The sequence below is a fragment of the Belonocnema kinseyi genome, chromosome 7, assembly GCF_010883055.1.
Source record: "Belonocnema kinseyi isolate 2016_QV_RU_SX_M_011 chromosome 7, B_treatae_v1, whole genome shotgun sequence".
Classification (NCBI taxonomy): Eukaryota; Metazoa; Arthropoda; class Insecta; order Hymenoptera; family Cynipidae; genus Belonocnema; species Belonocnema kinseyi.
In genome coordinates, this window is record NC_046663.1 from 90930917 (window position 1) to 90949982 (window position 19066).

General features: G+C 29.6%; 1 protein-coding gene across 1 annotated transcript in view; it reads right to left on the bottom strand.

Annotated features, from left to right (window-relative positions):
* The window catches only part of LOC117177008 (multiple C2 and transmembrane domain-containing protein), a 90295-nt gene that overhangs the window by 52818 nt on the left and 18411 nt on the right, over positions 1 to 19066 (bottom strand). Inside the window, exons 3-5 of the mRNA XM_033367458.1 lie at positions 14343 to 14741; positions 6689 to 6970; positions 2756 to 2898 (exon numbers count right to left, since the gene is read on the bottom strand). Of these exons, the coding sequence (XP_033223349.1) occupies positions 2756 to 2898; positions 6689 to 6970; positions 14343 to 14741 (824 nt within the window). The remainder of the gene's footprint in view (positions 1 to 2755; positions 2899 to 6688; positions 6971 to 14342; positions 14742 to 19066) is intronic.

The following is a 19066-nucleotide window of genomic DNA, read 5'->3' on the forward strand; positions in this document are numbered from 1 at the left end:
ATTTGAAAGTCAAATCGATAAAAAACGCTAAAAAATAAAAAAATATGTCATTCCCATGACCTTGAACCTGACGCGATAAAGGTCAGCGGACACCAGGTTCGTAATCAGCGACCTCAAAAACCTATAACATATTTTTTTTTAATTTCTTTACCGTTTTTTCTCGAGTTGACCTTCAAATAACCTTGAACCTGAAGCGATAGAGTTCAACGGATGCCGGATTCGTAATTAGCGACTCCAAAAACCTATAACGTATTTTTTTAAAAATTTTTTTACCGTTTTCTCTCGATTTGACGTTCCAATGACCTTGAACCTGACGGGATAAAAGTCAAAGGACGCCAGATTTGCATTCCGCGACCCCGAAAACCATAGTAAACCCGAGCTAACCTCAGAATACATGTTTAAGAGTGTCAAATCTGTCGAAAATACAGTTTGTGGGTAGTGGTGTTTCCTATATTTGTAGGGGGGGTGGGGGTGGCTGGGGGGTGGAGGGTAGTCCGTTTAGCGTGCAATCGACTCGGGATACTTATAAGATACTACCATGATTTTTTCAGATTTTTTGGTCCAAAAATAAATTAGGCCAAAAACCGTCCTTACCGACCCTCCCCCTTTGATTTCACTAACTACGTGCAGTGTACATATAACTTTTCACTTGAAAGATATTTTTGCATCGATAGATGTTGGTGGTCAGATAAAATATTGTTCGAAAGTATTTTTGTAGTCATGTCCTTTTTTAGTCTATAGTTTTCAACCCTTTCTTTAACTTCTCATTACTTAATAATGGCAAACAGTTTGCGAGCATTGAAATTCATTTTTGAAAGGCATAAGATCTTAAACACCCTTGAACCTGGAATGAAGAACGGTTTCAGGCATGGCTTGCAGTGGCCTTGATCTTAAATTCATGGAATCCAAACGTAAACAGATCCTCATGCTGTTTGCCATGCTTGACTAAGCACCGCCTCTCTCTCTCTCTTTCTTTGAGTCTCGCGGCTCCCCTCGTCACGTATATACCTAGGACAGCAATTTTAGGAGTATACTAAATCCAAGGCTTCTAATTCCCGGTTCCAGGGCAGTTAATTAGGACGGTTTGCAAGTTAGTGACTCAGATTGTTGATCGTGATTCAGGAGATACAAGGTCTGCCCAAAAATTATCCCAGCCTGTGCTCTAACTTTTTGTACCTAGTTGTCCTATTGTCAGAAACAGGTATTTATCATTTAGGGGGACCTCTATGAGACCCCCTACTAAGCGACACGGACCTGCGATTGGGTCCTTCATCACAAAAACGCACCTGCCAAATTTTTCACAGTTTATTCACAGTTTCTGGTGAAACACGGTCCTATACAATTTCAACAGCCCTAATACAATCTTGAGCGGGCTCCCTGTAATTTCTAGCTGTTTCCCAAATTGAAGAATTCTCTAAAAGAAAAGCGATTTCAAGACGTAGAAGAAGTAAAACTGAACGCGATAAAGCAGCTATTAACTATTCTGAAAAGTGACTGTAAGATATGCTTCCGAAAGTGGGAGAATCGCTGGAAGAAAATTGTGGCTTCCAAAGGGAAGCACTTTCAAGGGAATATCATCGTCATTGGCCAGAATTAACTCTTACACCTGTACATCGCAAAATCGGATATTTGCGAGACAGACCTCGTATTCGCGTTTATGTGAATTTCTGAACAAAGATCAAAGATATCGATTTTTGGGTTTCGATGGAAAATCATACTTTAAGCCAAGAATGTAACACATGCGCTAATGGTACTTCCCAACTTCCGATGCGTTTTCTCGAAAAGCGGGTTTGTGAGGTTTGAACTTTAAAAATGCCCCGACGACTGGTTTTCAAATTAGAGGGTTCGTCCTGGTATTAAAATGCCTGGTATTTATCCGTCTATACGACCCTACACGTAACTCTATACCCACAAAGTAGGACCTTTCCTTACGGAACGTCAGAATTTAAATGTTAAGTTTTCTACTCAAATTTGGCATATAATAAATTTTTGATTATTAACTATAATAATGGGCAGTTTCACATTTTACAAATATCTTCTGTATTGAAGTTGTTTCATATTGCATGGAAATTCTTTAGCTTAAATTTAAATAACGAGTCTCATTATGTTAAACATATTATAACAATTATTATTACCTGATATTAGGATCATTTGAAGTTGGCTAAAATAGTGTGAAAGGTGATAAGATCAAAATTAAATATTTTTTCAATTGATTTCTAAAGGTAGTTTTCTTTCATATGAAGAGATACAGCTATTTTAGTGTGTAGACAACTTTAAACTAATTGTTTAGAAATTAACTGCGTTTTAAATTGAATAATTTGGATTTCATAATATTAGACAACTTCTCAACTTTTAAAATTTCACAATTTCTATGAATGTCCATAATTATACATATAAGTTTTTAAATTATTTACAATTTTTCATTGAAAATTTATAAAAATATTATCACTTAAATTAAAAATATTAACAACAGTTGAATAACAAGGGTCTATTAGACTCGCGTTAAACTTTGCGGATAAAGTTAAGATCTTTAGATACGTAAACAAATTCGCATCTATGAAAATATTGAAATGATAAAAACAAGAATATTTCAAAACATATTTTACTAACTAGATTCAATCACTTATTAAATTATTTACCTGTTTTCAAAAAATGATAAAACTTTCAACATTAAAAAATGGTATATTATAGATTTTAAAATAATTGGTGTTTTTAATATGCAATTCTATCGATTCTACGAATTCTCTAATTTTACCTTAACAGTGAGTGGCTGAAATGGATCTTCTATTGGTAACGTCACGCTTTCGTCCCACACTGGATTTAATTCTCTGTGAACTGTACGTGACTTGTGCAATAGACGCCCGGCAGATTTTATTTTAACATATGGATCACTGGCACCTGAAAAAAATAAGTTCCTATAATTAAAACATTAATTTCTTCAAAAAAAAGCCAGATATTTGTGATGAAGGTGATATTTGTCTAAAACTACTAAAACCATTTTTTAGACCAAAAGCAATATGATAATTAATTGCAATGATTGATTTAAATAGCGAATATTTAAAAATTAATCCTTTTTAACAGAAACTAATCTTTTTGCTTGAAAATTTATTTCTTTGATTCTTATTATTTTTTTTATAGATTTTTAAAGATTGAACTATTTTGTTGAAAATTCGTTCCTTTTTTGTTGAAACTGTGTCTTTTGTGGTAGAACATTAATCTTCTTGGCGACTCATTCATATTTTTGGTGTAAATTTCTTTAACACTTTAAAATTTGGTTGCACATTTATTTATTTTGTTAAAAATTAACTTTTTGGTAAAAAAAATCATCTTTTGTGTTAAAAATTCCACTATTGTACTAAAAAGTCATTTTTTTGGTTGAATATTCATCATTTTATTTAAAAAGTAGTTTCTTTGCTTAAAAATTAAAGAAAATGTAGTTATACCATTTTTTTATGAAATCAGTTTTTTAGTTTTAAATTCCCCTTTTCTTGGTTAAAAATTAATTATTTTCACTGGAAATTCATTTTTTTGTACAAAGTTGACCTTTTTGAGTAAGTTTTAGTCTGGTCTGAGAAATCGTGATTGCAATGCTTTCGAGATTTTCGTGACACATCTATTTTTTAGAAACAGATTTGACAGTATGACATCCTATCTGCAGTTTCAAATGGATATATTCACAATTTATATTTTAATTATTCAATTTTTAAATCGTAATGCAAAATTTGAAAATTAATTATTTTCTACGACTTAGTTTCAACATCCTAATTGAAGAATGCTTCAATTCTAATCAGAATCATGCAATTGTTAGATTTTCAATGCGTCAAGTTCGTATTTATCAATTTTTGAAAGTTTTCAATTAGAAAGCATATAACTTTTCAAAGTTAAAAAAATACTTTAAAGGTTCATAATATTTAAAATTCTTCCATGTTTAATGGTAGAAATGGCAGTGATTATTTATGTCAAAAGTCAAAGTTTTTAGTAAAAAAATCCATCCAATCACTTTCAATATCACCAGTAAAAACATGATATGATACTTATTATTAATGTATTAATCATCTTTAAAAATTTTATAATTTCAATTTAAAATTATAGTTTTCAATTTTTTAAACGCAATTCTCAAACAGTTTAATTTTTGAGACCTTCAAGCTAGTTTTTTTTCTTCAAAAGTTTAAATTCGTAAATTTTTTGTTTGAAATTTCTTAATTTTTTAAGTTTTCCAATTTTGACTATTAAATTTTTTAAAACATTATATTGAATTTTATAATCCATTTTTTCTATTTACAAGTTTTAATTTTGCTATTCAAATTAATATAGATGAATTTTTTTAAATAAAATTAAAATCTAAAAAAAATTATTTTTAAACAATATAAATTTACTTAAAATTCATAAAAAATTTAAATATCACAAATCTTAGTTACTGAAAATCGTTCAAGTTTACTAAGTGATGTTTTTAATGTTTCCCATTTAAAATTACTTTTTATTTTTAATTATTTTTCAGAATAATTTGATTTTAAATGTTTGCAATTGAAAGTTTTTTTCATTTTGAACTGGGGAATTGATGGTAAATTTATTTTTCAATCTTAAAATAACAAGTTAAACTATAAAATTTCAAAAGTTTTGACTTTAAAATATTCAATTTACGTTTCAATTTTATATTGGCAAATTTTATTCATGTCGCTTTAAAAAGGATTTAAATTGGAAAGTTTTCAATTTCAAATTCTTCAATTTTGAACGCATTTTATTACAAATAATCAAAGTTCAATTTCTTTAAATTTCAAATGATGCAATTTTCAACATTTTTATCTGAAAACATTCCATTTTTAATGTTTTAAAATGGACCTATTTTCAAATGTTTATTCTGAAATCATTCAGTTTCGAAATTCTTCAATTCAAATATAAAATCGTTTAATTTTAAACACTTTGAATTAATAATGATACAACAATTTAAACACCTTTCTAATGCATTTGACCAATTTCAAACATTTTCAATGGCAAATTATTTCATTTTATAAGCTTATATAGAAAAATAATACAAGTTCAATTTCTTCTCATTCCATTTGAAATACTGTATTTTTTCAAAATTTCACCTAAACTGAAATTGTTTGATTTGAAACATTCTAAATAGAAAATAGTTCCAACTTTGTTTATAAAATTTCAAATTCTTTCACTTCAAATTTATGAATGATTAATTATTGTTTAAAAAATGTGTAAAACTAAATATTTAACAATCTGGTTACTAAAGGATTTTTAACGAAGGGTCTTTTCCAGAAATTCGTGATGATTAGGGCCAGTAAACGTTAGAAATATCTGGACTTGCTTCCTAAGCGATTAAAAAAATTTAAATTACAGGTTTATGCCAAGTTAAATAATGGCATTACAAAAAAATCAAAATTTTCACTAATAAATAGTCCAAAAAAGTTTGTAACTTAATTTTTCGCCAATATGCCATATTTTTATTATTTTCCAGTTAGACTGTATCAATTTCTTATAATTATGCCTTTTCAAAAAAAACTGGACTGTATGAGGGCTGCCGAAGTTGTGTAACGCTGTTCCACCAGAATTATTGAATAAGCTACGACGAGTGGCCAGAGAGAACATCACTTTCCACTAAGATTCGACTTCTAAACCGTCAAACCTACTCTTTAATTTAAGTATCACTCTTAGACTCATCACCTTATACTTTTCGAATCATAACGATGGCTTACGAACATGAATAGTCAACTTATTGGCCAAATTTAATACACACTTTCTTTTCGGCGGATTCCGTCACCCTGAAATGCGACGCGTACGTGCTCTACGTAGACGTTTAGACAACTGCGTACATTAATCGACTAAAAATTCAAAGATTCATGTCACTTAGTAGGGGTTCTCATACTTTCCGAACAGACCTTGTATCGCTAAACTAAAAAAAAAAATGTTGCAAAAATTCAACATGGTGTAACCCTATAGTTTTACAAGTTCATTAAAATCAAACGACCACTTGCAGATCCTGATATTTCTTATGTATACCGTCCCATTTGGTTAATATTTTTCATAAGCTTGGCCAATCCATTCCTTTTACCAGCTAATCTAATTTTTCGGGGCGATTAGACGCAGCCGTTTTTTAAATTGTTGATATTTTTAATTTAATGTATAGAATTTCTGAAAATAAAACCAATAATTCAACGACCAAATTGGGACAACCACCATAAAATTCTCCTATTGTAATTAAAGAACCAAAAATAAAAAAGAGGAAAGAATAATCAGAAGGCTATGATCGTGGTTTCGTTGCTGTTCCTACCTGCTCAAATTTTTCTTTCCTTGATAAAGGTACTGTATGAGTGCCAAAACGTTGATGAATATTTATATCATTTTCTTTCATTCAAATTTGAGAATAATAAAAATAAAAAAAAAGAAGGAAGGGGATTTGGCTAGTTGTCTTCTCATTTTACTTACTTTTTTTTTAGTTTTGGTTTTTTTTTAATTACAATAGGAGCATTTTATAGTGGTTGTCCAAATTTGGTCGTTGTATTTTTGGTTTTATTTTCAGGAATTCTAAACATTAAATTGATTATTGGACGTTAAATAGGATTTTAACTTTCATTTTAGTCTAATTTAAATTTCTTAAATCCTAATATTTGAAATGTTAGGAAATAAAAATCCGGAGACGCATTTACTGCTGATAATATGAATAAAGTGAGGAAATTACCACATCGATCCATAGCGACCAGATTAGTCCCTCTTCTGATATGAAGTCGCAGTTGGAAGAAAGCATGCTGCCTCAAAGCCAATTCCCTGCGCCGAGTTGTCTCATCTTGCAGCAGGATATCGGAATCCTTGTTTCCGTTTCTCTGTCCTTCATCCAAGTGACTCAAATCCTTTTGACCTTGAAAGCTCGAGGAACCTTTCGAAGAACCATCACTGCATCTTCCTGAACTATCCTCTTGTAAAATTCCTATCTTGTCCCTCTTGGCTCTCGTAAGGGGTGATTCTGCAACCCGATAGTGTAGTTTATTATACAAAAGGGATATATGTATAGGGATTATTGATTCCAAGTTTTGGATTTGAGAAACCACATTTCACAGTTTATTCTCTTTTTTGCAGTTGTTTGCACTTGACGATTTTTTAAATTTTGTTTTCTGAAAATTATATAATGTGGTTCAAAATTCAATAATTTTGTTGAAACATCATACTTTTTCTTCGAAAATTCAACTGTTTTATTAGAAATTCCTCTTTTTAGTATGAAATGGACTTTTTGTTCACATTCCTATTTTTGTGTTGAAATTTCAACTGAAATTTTTTTTGGTTGAAAATTCATCTTTTTCATTTAACATGAATCTACTTTGTTCAATATCGTTGAAGAGATTCAACTATTTTATTTATATTTCTTCTTTTCTAGTTGAATTGGACTTTTTTGAATTCAAATAAAAATATTTTTGGTTAAAATATCTACTATTACATTAGTTGTTAAAAATTAATATTTTTCTTTGAAAATGAAGCCACTTGATTGAAGGTTAAACCACCCTGTTAAAAAATCATTTTCGCGTTGAAGAATTATCATTTTAATTGAAGATTCATAGTTTTGGTTGAGAGTTTAAATATTTGATTTAAATTTTATATTTTTTAATTAAAAATGCAACTGCTTGAGTAAAACTTGAACTACTTTGTAAGAAATTAATTTTCTTGTTTGAAAATTCATCTCTCTGATTGAAAATTTAACTCTTTTGTTCAAAAGTTTTTTTTTGTTCACAATTAATTTTTTAAATAAAAATATAAACTTTCCATTTTTTTGTTAAAAATTGATCTTTCTTAATAGAATATTTGTCTTCTTTTGCAGAAAAATATTATTCTTGGTTTGAAATGTCTTTTTTTCATTGAAAATGCAAATGCTTGGTTGAAAGTTAACTTTTTTATTAAAAATTCATATTTTCGACTTAAACATTCTACTGTATCACAGAAAATAATTTAAATGAAATTTTTCTCCTTTCTTATTGAAAAATCGTTATTTTTTAAAAATGAGTCTTTTTGTTTGGATAATTCATTCGTTATTTGAAAATCTGACTATCTTCTTAAATATATTTTTTTTAATTAATTTTTTTTAAATACAATTGGGCTATTCCATTTTTGGTTGAAAATTAATCTTTTTTAGTCGAAAATTTATTGAGTTTGTTAAAAATGATTTTTTTTTAATTATCTCTTTCAATAGAAGTTTCTTCGTTTTTGGTTAAAATCTTAATTATTACATTTTTTATTGAGAATTCTTCTTTGTAAGTTGCAAACTGCACTAGTTTTTAGCCAATTTACATTTTTAGTTGGAATACAAAAGAAAATTCGTCGCTTTAGCTTGAAAATTTAACTATTTGTTTGAAAATAGAACTGTATTTGGTTGAACTTTAATAATTTTTAGTTTGCAAATTCGAGCATTTGGTTGAAAATTCAACTTTTTGGTAAAAAATGCGACTCTTATTGATTGATAAAAATTTATACATTTTGTTGAAAATTTATGTATTTTGTTAAAAAGTTAATCTTTTTTAATCGAAAATTCTATTTTTAGGATTGAAAATTTATCTTTTATGGTAGAAAAGTTGTCTTTTCTGGTTGAAATAAATTTATCATTTTTTTAATTCAATCTAAAATTGTATTCTTTTATTATTTTTATAAAAGATTCTATGTTATAAAAGATATTGCGAAAAATGTAGTTGATTTAGAAAAAGTGGAATAACTGTAAAATATTAACAGTTTTTTAGGTTCTTTGGCTCATTTGGAAAGTGATTTTCCATATAATTTTTCTCAACTATCAAAATATTTTACAGTTTTTTCTCTAGATTTTTCCCAAGTGTCAAGCTTGGTGCAAAAAAATCGCAAAAAATGCATTTCATTCTATTTAACACTATCATATTAAATGTATAAGTACCGCATATCTGGTAAATGTATCTTTAAGGAATATTATATAAAAATGTTTGAAAAGAAACCATTTAAATTAATTTATTTTATAAATGTGAAATACATTAAGACATCCATGTCCACTTTGTGCAACATTTGAAGTTAATTTGAAGTCACGTAATTAGAATTTTTATCGTTTAAGTTTTTTAAGCAAGGGATTTGCTGCTTAAAAATATTCCCTTTTCCACTTTTTGTTTAAAATTACAAGTTTTTCGTACTAGAAACCTTCGAATATGAAATCATCATTAAATTAAAAATCTTCAAATTGAAACGTTGCAGATGTAAGAGTACTAGGACTTATATTCTTACATTTTCTTCTTTGAATCTGAAGTCATTATACAAGCAAAACTCTTCTAATTAGAAAACTTTCAAAGTTTGATCAATGTAAGTTGGACTGATCAAATCAAACTGTTTTTAATTAAAATTTTTTGAATGAGCTGACGTATAAAAATTTTAATTAAGATTCTATCCTTCAAATCGATGTTTCAATTAGAGTGAAATAAAACCCCTTAAGGAAAGGCGTTTAAATTGGAAGTAAAGTCAAATCGGCTTTTTTCAATGATGCATTTAGATTTCAAAAAAAATTTAAATAATTGGATTCATAAAATCCTTCATTTGTTTCCTGTTTGATAAATTTGATAAATTTACTGATCCGTTTTTTTTTATTATTTGTGAGCGTTTAAAGACTAAGTCACAATGCCAGGTTAGTCAAAAGGTTTTGTGATTATTTACGGCGTAGGGGAGAAGGCTAAATGCAGAATGTGAGATTTAATATTACTCAATTTTAGATGAAAAGTCTTCTATTCTATTTTTAGTTAAAAGTTCTACTTTTTGGTGAAAGATTGAACTATTTTGTTTGAAAATTCGTTTCTCTATCATTCAAGATTTAATAGCTTAACTAAAAATGTAACTGATCCATTCATCCATTCATCTTTTTTGGTTGAAAGTTGAACTAATTTGCTAATTATTCATTCTATTAATTGAAAATTGAACTAAATTATTCAAAACACGTTTTTTTTGTTTTGTTAAAAATTAATTTTTGTAACTACAAATGCAACTATTCCAATATTGGTTAAAACCAATCATTTTAAGTGGAAAATCCAGGAATTTGGTTGAAAATGTATTCATTTGATTCTAAATTCATCTTTTTGCTAGAAAATTAATTTTTTTAATTTAATACTTAACTTCTTGGTATTAAATTGAACTACTTTGTTTAAAGATCATTTAATCAGCTAAAGATCCTCCACTTTCTCTGAAAATTAAACTTATTTATTTAAAATTATTTTTTTAATAATAATTAATTTTTTAACTGACAATTTAACTATACCATCATAAATGGATCATCTCTAGTAAAAAATTAAACAATGATATCCACGGTTTTCCATAAAAAATGAAAATCTTTTTTGGTTTTAATCATCAACTATTACATTTTTCGTTGAAAATTAATCGTGTTCATTGAAAAGTCAACTATTTGGTTCAACTTCTGTGCTAAAAATGCATATCTTTGTTGAAAATTTAACCATTTATTTCGACGTTCGTCTTTTTAAATAGAAAATTCATCCCTTTGCATTGAAAGTTCAACTGTCTTCTAAAAAATTCGATTTCCTGTCTTCAAAATTCAACTATTTGGTTTAAGATGCAACTGTTCTTGGTTGAAGTTTTTTTTTATTCAAAATTTGATAAATTGGTTAAAAATTGGAAACTTAACTATTGAACTTTTCATTGAAAAGATATCCTTTTTGTTAAAAAATTCAATTACTTGGTTGAAAGTTAAACTACTTTGTTAAAAGTTTATTTTGTTGGTTGAAGATTTCGTTGAAAATGTATCCTTTTGGTTACGAATTCAGTTTTTTTGGTAGAAAGTAATTCTTCCTAATTAAAAATTTAACTTCATGGTTATAAATTGAACGACTTTGTTAAAAACTCATTTTATTAGTTGAAAACTAATCTCTTCGGTTGAAAATCAAACTATATTGTTGACATTTTTTTTCTTTTTTTTTTGAAAAAAAAAATAATTTTTTTAACAAAAAATTAAACTATTCAAGAATTTCGTTGACAATTTATTCATTTAGTTATGAATTCATGTGTTATGGTAGAAAATTAATCTTCTTAATTACAAATGTAACTTCTTCGTTGTAAACTAAACTACGAGTACATCGTTAAAAATGTATTTGATTGTTGAAGATCTATCTCTACAGTTGGAAGTTAAACTATTTTGTTGAAAATTGTGGTTTTTTGTTAATAATTATTTCTTTAACTGAAAATTTAATTATTTCATTAAAAGTTGAAAATTGATCTGTTTTCATAAAAAACTCAACTATTGGGTGTAACTTCTTTGTTAAAGATTCATTTCTTTGTCGAAAATTCATTATTTTTGTTGGACGTTCGTCTTTTCAAATATAAAACTGATTATTTTATCTGAATAATTCAACTATTTGGTTAAAAGTGAAACTCTGGTTGGTTGAAATTTAATCTTTTTGTTTAAATATATCTTTTTTGGTTACAAATTCATCAGTATTATAAAAATTCGTCTATTTAGCTTGAAGATGTATTTGGTTAGAAATGCAACTTTTTGTGGTTGAAATTAATTCTGTTTTATTGGAGAATTCCACCATTTTGTTTTAAATTTGTCTATGAAGATTGAAAATTTAACAACTTTGGAACTTTGGCAGAAACCTGTCTTCTTTACGCAAACGTTCAAACGTTTTGTTATAAATCTTACTACTTGGCAATATGACATCTATACATTATTTTATTGAAAAGAACTTATTCCCCTATCCCCTATTTTCGTTATTTATGTTGTCCCATTTGGGGGAGTGATGATTTATGAAGAATAAAAAGAGGAGTGGGAAAATATTTTAAAATATCATAACGTAGTTTTTGAACGACGCCTTAGGGAATGTATTTAAATTACGCAACAGTTCAAGGAGGGGAGGTATCGAGCGATTTTTTCAACGATTTGTTACAGTATAGTGGGGTCCTTTAGTTAGGCCTCCAGCTCATGCACCAGAACGGCCGGCTCTCGGCCGAACTCAACCGACGAACTCAACCGACGTGTTCGAAATTTCTAAGTTCGCGCCAAAACTGGTTCCGTTCATTTCCATATCTGTGAAACACATGCACCGGAATGACCGTAATCCGGAATGAACTGAACACTAATCACGGAGCACCTTCGATAAGATGAAAAAGTGCCTTCTTTGCAAAGGTGCTCTTTTTTGGAAATTCGCAAATGAAACAAATAACTCGCAGTAATTGTGCAGAAAGTTAATACGAAGTTAACTTTACTTGCCCAAGAAACCTGGTGAGTGAAAAATGAACCTAGCCAACAACAATTTCAAAAAAAAGTCAGGGCATTTTATTAATAAGTAGGGAAAAATCACAGATTAAAAAAAAAGTTATGCAAGTCAGGGAATATTTATAATTTTAAATAACTGACAAGAAGAATAAATTTCAAAATTTTTTATTTCAAATTGTTTCAGTACTTTTATAAAATATTCTAGATTAAAAATGTTTCAAGTTTAAGATTCTGTTATTTGAATACCAATGGTTAGGGAAAATAAAAAATTGGTCAGAGAAAAATTAATATTTTAGTGTTAAAAAGGAAATAAATATCCTTTTTGGGTGAAAACTGAAGTATTTTTTTGAAAATTGGTCTTTTTGGTTTGAAAATTAATCTTTTTTAGTAGGAATTTCATTTTTCCTTAATAAAAATGTAACTATTTGGTTAAAAATTATTCTTATTTGTTTAAGGATTCACCTATTATGTTTGAACATTTTAGTTAAGCTATTTTGTTAAGCAATTATTTTTTTGTATAAAATTTACATTTTAATTTTTTTGTCAATGGAATGACGGTTTTTGATCTATATAGTCTAATACAGAATGGCTTTAATTTTTAGAAAGGTTCTAATTTTTAGTTATAATTTTTAAAATAACATAAAAATTCATTTTCTGGTTGAAAATTCAATTTTGTACAGAACATTCGTCTTTTATCTTGAAGGTTTAACAATTTAGATGAATTTTTTTCTCGCATAACGGAAAAAATTTTATTTCTTGAAAATTTATCTTCTTGGTTTAAAAATTCTTTTTTTTATGCAATTCCATCTTTTTTAGTTAAAATATAAACTTTTGCTCTTTTTTATTGAGAATTCATCTTTTCAGGTTGAAAATTTAACTATTTTATTGAAAATTGAATTATTTCGTTGAAAATACATGTGTTTTGTTAAAAAGTCACCTATTATAGTCGAAAATACGTTTTTTTGTTTAAAATAAATAAATAAATTTGAGCAAAATGCATTCCATCTTTACGTCTTTCCCATAATGTATTTGTCAAAGTGAAAAATAAATCTAGATTTAATTAAAATGGACATTTTTTCGTGTTTTAGAATCACCCATCAACCATGAAATGTACCAAATAACATAACATTTATTATAAAACTATATTAAGTTATTGTTAAATGCAGTCACTTTATTGAAATTTCATTATTTAAGAAAGAAAATAAATTATGAATAATTAGATTAGTCGTAAAGGTATATATTGCTAATTTATTGTCTTTCAAAGCTTTATCACAGAATAAAGTAGTGATAACATGTGCTGCAGGAAATTTTTCAGAGGAATAAAGTTCTATTCAGACAACTTCGTGTTTTTCAAAACACATGTGTTGTCATGGGAAAAAAAGAAAGTTTAACCAATATTTGGTTAAAGTTTATCCCGTAGAGTTAATTTCTGTTGCAGCGAATCTTTCATCGGAAATCGGTGTAAAGTTTATCTTCTGTTTTTTCTGTGATACATCTTTCGTAAATATTTGTTATACAATAGAGGGTCAGTTCCATAGGTAGTAGGGCTGACTTTCTATAGCACAGAGGGAATAATAGAGGGATTTACAGGAAGGATGTGTCGTGGGGAATTGTTAAAACCCAAATACATGCCTCCAACAATTTGCGGAGTAAATATTGCGCGAGAAGTAAATCTTTTCGTAGGCTTCCCTCACGCTCTCAAAATGTACCGCACGCTCGACCAGCGCAGCGCGGTGAAATTCTGTGTTAAACTTGGAAAGTCTGCAACCCAGGCTTTTACTATGATTAAACAGGCTTACGGAGAGGATGTAATAAGCCGATCATCTGGTTTTTTATTCGCGCTATTTAGGCATGCGGTCCATTTTGATAGCGTGACGAAACCCTACAAAAAAGGTTTACTTCGAGCGCGATATTTACTCCGCACATTCGCTCCACCTGGACTATATAAGTCAGCCCTATTACTTATAGTACAGATTCTGTAAGTCCCACATCTTATGATTTCTGGAAACTGTAAATTATGCACACTAAGGGGGGAGGGGTAGAAATATTTATTATTTTCATTTCAGGAAGAGGAATTTTTAAAAGAACCTATAATCCATTACATAATGTAAGTACGGCCCCTTACCTGGGTGACTGAGGTAATGTTTAGCAGGGCTCTGAGTGGCGGAAGAGCTTCTGCTATGCTCTGATGAATAATCAGCGGCATAATCCGATTCCAAGCCATGATTTTTGTAATGATCATGTGCATGGGAGCTGGAAGCATCCTTCGACTTTTTTCGTTCTTTACTTCTACTTCGAGCCCAGCGACTTTTTAGGGTCGCGAAAAAAGTTTGAGTTCTTTGTGCTACAGAAGCGTGACGATATCTGTGACGAGTGATGGATTCCGCCTCATTATCACATGTCCGATGTACTGGCGACCGATTGGGAGTATGGCTCTGATTATCCCTGAGTTCCGTCGCACTTCTTGACAGGTGTCTGCTTCCGTTTAAATTCAGCCTGGACCTCTCCTCGCTATGTCTCTGACCTAAAAAACCACAAAGCATTTTTTCACACTTTTTATTACTTATAGTCATAGGAGTTCTCACACTTTTATAATTGAGGGCCCGGATCAAGTAATAGGAGGGGTTGTTTTCCCTGTTCGCTTCAGCCTCACTCTTCTCTAAACCAAAACTAAAGTGAGGGGGAACTAACTCTGGTAATCCGCTGGACCGCTTGGTAATCCAAAATGGTAATTAGGGGTGATCCGGTAATCCACGTAATCTAGTGTAATCCTACGTAAACCACTTGTAATCCTAGGTTATGCACTTTTTACTCCAGATGATCCACTTTTAATTCTAGGGAATCCATTTGTAATCACAGGAAATCTGAAGACTGCAGAAATGCTTTCAGGTCTTCATTTAAAAGTTCTTTTTTTCAGGAAAATTTGATAAAAGATTTATTTTTCACATAAAATCAACTGGGAAATAACTTTAGTAATCGGCTAGACTGCTCACTTATCCATAATGGTAATCCGGCGTAATTTCAGTAATCCACTCACAATATCAGGTTATTAATTTGCTACACCAGGCAAATCATTTGTAATGTGGAGTAATTCACTTGTAACCCGAAGTAATGCACTTGCCATCTGGAGTAATACAATTTTAATCTGGAATAATCCTCTTGTAATGTAGAGTAATCTACTTGTCATTCCAGACAATCCACTTTTAGTCCCAGGTTGTGCAGAAAATGCAGCAGTATTTTTAGCTGCTTAATTTAAAATTTCCTTTTTTTCCACAAATGTTTTTTAAAAAAATTTTGTACTCTGGTGGACCGATATGTTATCCAGCGTAATTCAATTAATCCAATTAATCCAAGTAACCCATTCGAACACTAGGTAATCCATTTGTGACCCTAAGTAATCCACTTGGAATTCCACGTAATCCACCTATGTTCCTGAGTTATTCTGTAACCCCTATTAATCCTTCTGTAATCCTAGAAATCCATTAGTAAACCCAAGTAATACATTTGTGGGATGGAGTAATCTACTTGTAATTTGATTAATACACTTGTAATTCCAGACAATCTATTCGTATTGCCAAGTGCAGTATAATCCTGGGTAATCCGTGGTGATCCTAGGTAACTTGCTTGTAATCCTAGATAATGCACTTTTAATCACAGGCAATCCATTTATAATTACAGATAAGCTACTTATAAAATGGACTTATACATTTGTAATCCGGAGTAATTCGAGTCTACTGTGGAGTAATCCAAAGTACTTCAGATTCATCCGAAGTCATCCGCCTCCACTGAACCGCATTTTTAGGAGTTCTTTCTTCCCCCTCTCTAAATAAAGAATTCTCTAATCAGTTCGAAAATCGGTTATTTGATCCGGGCCATTAATTTTATATTTTTCACACTAACAAATTTTTTTCTAGGACACTACCAAAAAGTAATACTGAGCCTCAATAGTTTCCATTTTACCCAAAATTCTATGAAATTCAAGTCACGCAAAATTATTCAGAAATATTACAAATTTTCGACATTCAAGTTTGGATCCTTCAATTAGGTTTTAACACAAATTATCGTAGAACATAATTTTTGTGTAAATTATATGAAATTTTCATGTACATTATTTTCCAGGCTATATTTTATTAATAAATTATATATCAAAGTTGTAATATTTCGGGTAGGTGCCCAATCTAAAGACTAAACATAAAAAACCAGTGCTGAACATCAAATTTTCAACAAGATATTTACATTCGATTATAAATTTTACCTGAATACACACAAGGAAATGCACCCATTTTTGTTGATTTATATTTATGATTAATTTGACCAAAACTTGTAGCTGAAGTTTCATATGCTTAATTTCGTCAGGAATATACTGAACTCTAGAAAATTAAAACCAAAAATAAAACTCGAAAGCATATAATCAAAGTTGAGAACAACAATAAACTATTGATGATTTTTTTGTTCATTCCAGGATAGACGATTTCTATTGGCCATTATTTTAACAGCAATATGTAAAAATAATTTTTAAGATAATTGTGAAATTAATTTTGCTTTAAGAAATCAAATTCACGAGTGAAATTTATCAATTTTTTCACAGTGATCCACTTCAGATCAATCTGTTAGAGTTTTGTAGCCCCGGGAAAAAATCCTTATAATTTTAGTCGCGTATTTGTCCATCTGTCATGCTTTTTTCTCGAAAGGGTAAGTAGTGGGAGGGAAGCGAGGAAAGGGAAAGTAGGGAAAGTGGTGGGATAGGTGGTGAGGGGAAGATAAGTAGATGAAGATCGGGGAGGAAAAGTAGGAAAAGCGCAGAGAGTATAGGTATAGGATGGAGAAGTCGAGGAAATAAGGCGAAGTAATAGGAGGGTAGTAGGGGAAAGGAGAGTAGGCAAATTATGTTAAGGAAGAAAAAAGTGTGTGTGCGCGCGCGCGTGTGTGTGTGTGTGTGTGGTTACACGAGCGTCTACTTCATCTAATGTTTATTATCAGATATTCAGCATAATTCTCGTGAATTATTTAACATGATCACATATAATAGAGATGTTTCAATTATTTATCTAAAGTTCCTAATATCACAAAATTGGAAAACTTGACAGTTCTTAAAAATTAGAAAAATATTGGGAGAAATTTCATTACATAATAAAAAATAATAAAAATTTGGTTTTTTAATTTCTTTTTTTTAATAATCCTTAATTTTTTTCATGTCATAGTTTCCACATAAAAGATAAATTATAAAGATATAAAGAAGAACTGATTTCGCACAGATCGAAGAAAATATATGACTGGCACTTAAAATTAAGAAGAACCTAAATCTGAAAGAAGATTCTTTCTTATCAATGATCACTATCACTTTATGCTGCATGTAAAGTTTAAGTGTAGGTGTCAGGTGATAAACTCAAGCCTTACAGTCTTTAATGAAGTACTAACTCAAGTGAGCTCAATCAAAAGCAGATAATTCCCTCATAATAAAAGAAGACAAAATTGACTAAAAGTTCATAAAAAGTGAAAATTATTAATTTCATAAGGTATTTAATCTAAATCTCCAGTTTTTACTTCTATTTGTGAGAAAACGAGTTGTTTGTTATAGAATCAACCTTGGGTTTGGTTTAATAATTTAAAAAATTTGTTTTGGTTCAACCAATGGTTTGTTAAAAGAAACAAATTATTGTTGGGACGAAACGAAATGTAGCTTCTATTGCCATCCAATTGTTTTATTGTCCCAAAACAAAAAGATTTATTTCTTAATTATTCTTCTTTATATTATACATTTTTTATCAAAATCGTCTTATAAAATGGAGATACATTTTAACGAAGTTTTCTGCCCTTTCATGACCTTTTTGTATATACAGTTTAAAGTTAGCAGAAAAAAAAGGTTATAATGAGACTTGAATCAACGTGTGTGCGACCTCCTTCCATTATTCATGGAAAATGAAAAGTGATTCATAACTGAAGGCCTATGTAGAAAATTATTTTCACGCCACATTGAAGGTTCAAAGAGTGAAACAAAATTCTTGTAAGTTATCGTTCTATTAAAGGAAACGGCCACTTACGAGAACCAAAGTTGAACTTTAATTGTCTAACTTGCCAAAAGTTCTTCCAATGTATTCCCATTGTCCATATCAGTTCTAATTATACCGTTTCCTTAGCAATAATAAATTTAAGAGTTAAAAAAGATTAGAAATTACTTCAGATGAACTTTAATTTTGAAATATATAAAAATTGCCAAAAGATGATTATTATTTAAGGTCTTAGAGTGAGTATTATCAAATAAATATAACCAGATACTCGAGTCGCGTATATTCAGCCATAAGATTGAGATTAATAAAAATATTCGTAAAGAGATCATAGAGGCAAAATGTTAAGCTTCTCCTTAACTTCGATGAGAAGCTTATCCGAAGTCACCACTTTTATGAAAGGGATGCTCCCGAAGGACTCTCTTCGAATCAAAGTATCGCCAACGAATCTTGACTTTTTCATAAAAGAAGCTCGGACGCAATAAGACAGGCTATCAATGTCTTGAAGAAAATTTTCTCAACCTTTTCACGCAGATGAAAAATCGTTATAGGAAAAAATGTTCGTAATACTTCAATATAAAATATAAGTTAAATTACTTTTATTAATATGTATCTGATTAAAAACTTGAGCTTGCCTAATAAATTAAATGTATAAACTCCCATAATTTTTCTTCCAATTAACAAATTTTTGTTTAAGGGCATGCGACACAGTGGGATTCCTACATTACCAACCTCTTTTTTACATTGAACAAAATTTTTTTGTGAACCATAGAACTTTTTTGGTAAATGAAATATCGAACTCAAAATTTGAGGAGAGCATAAGAAGACATTACTCTACGTTTAT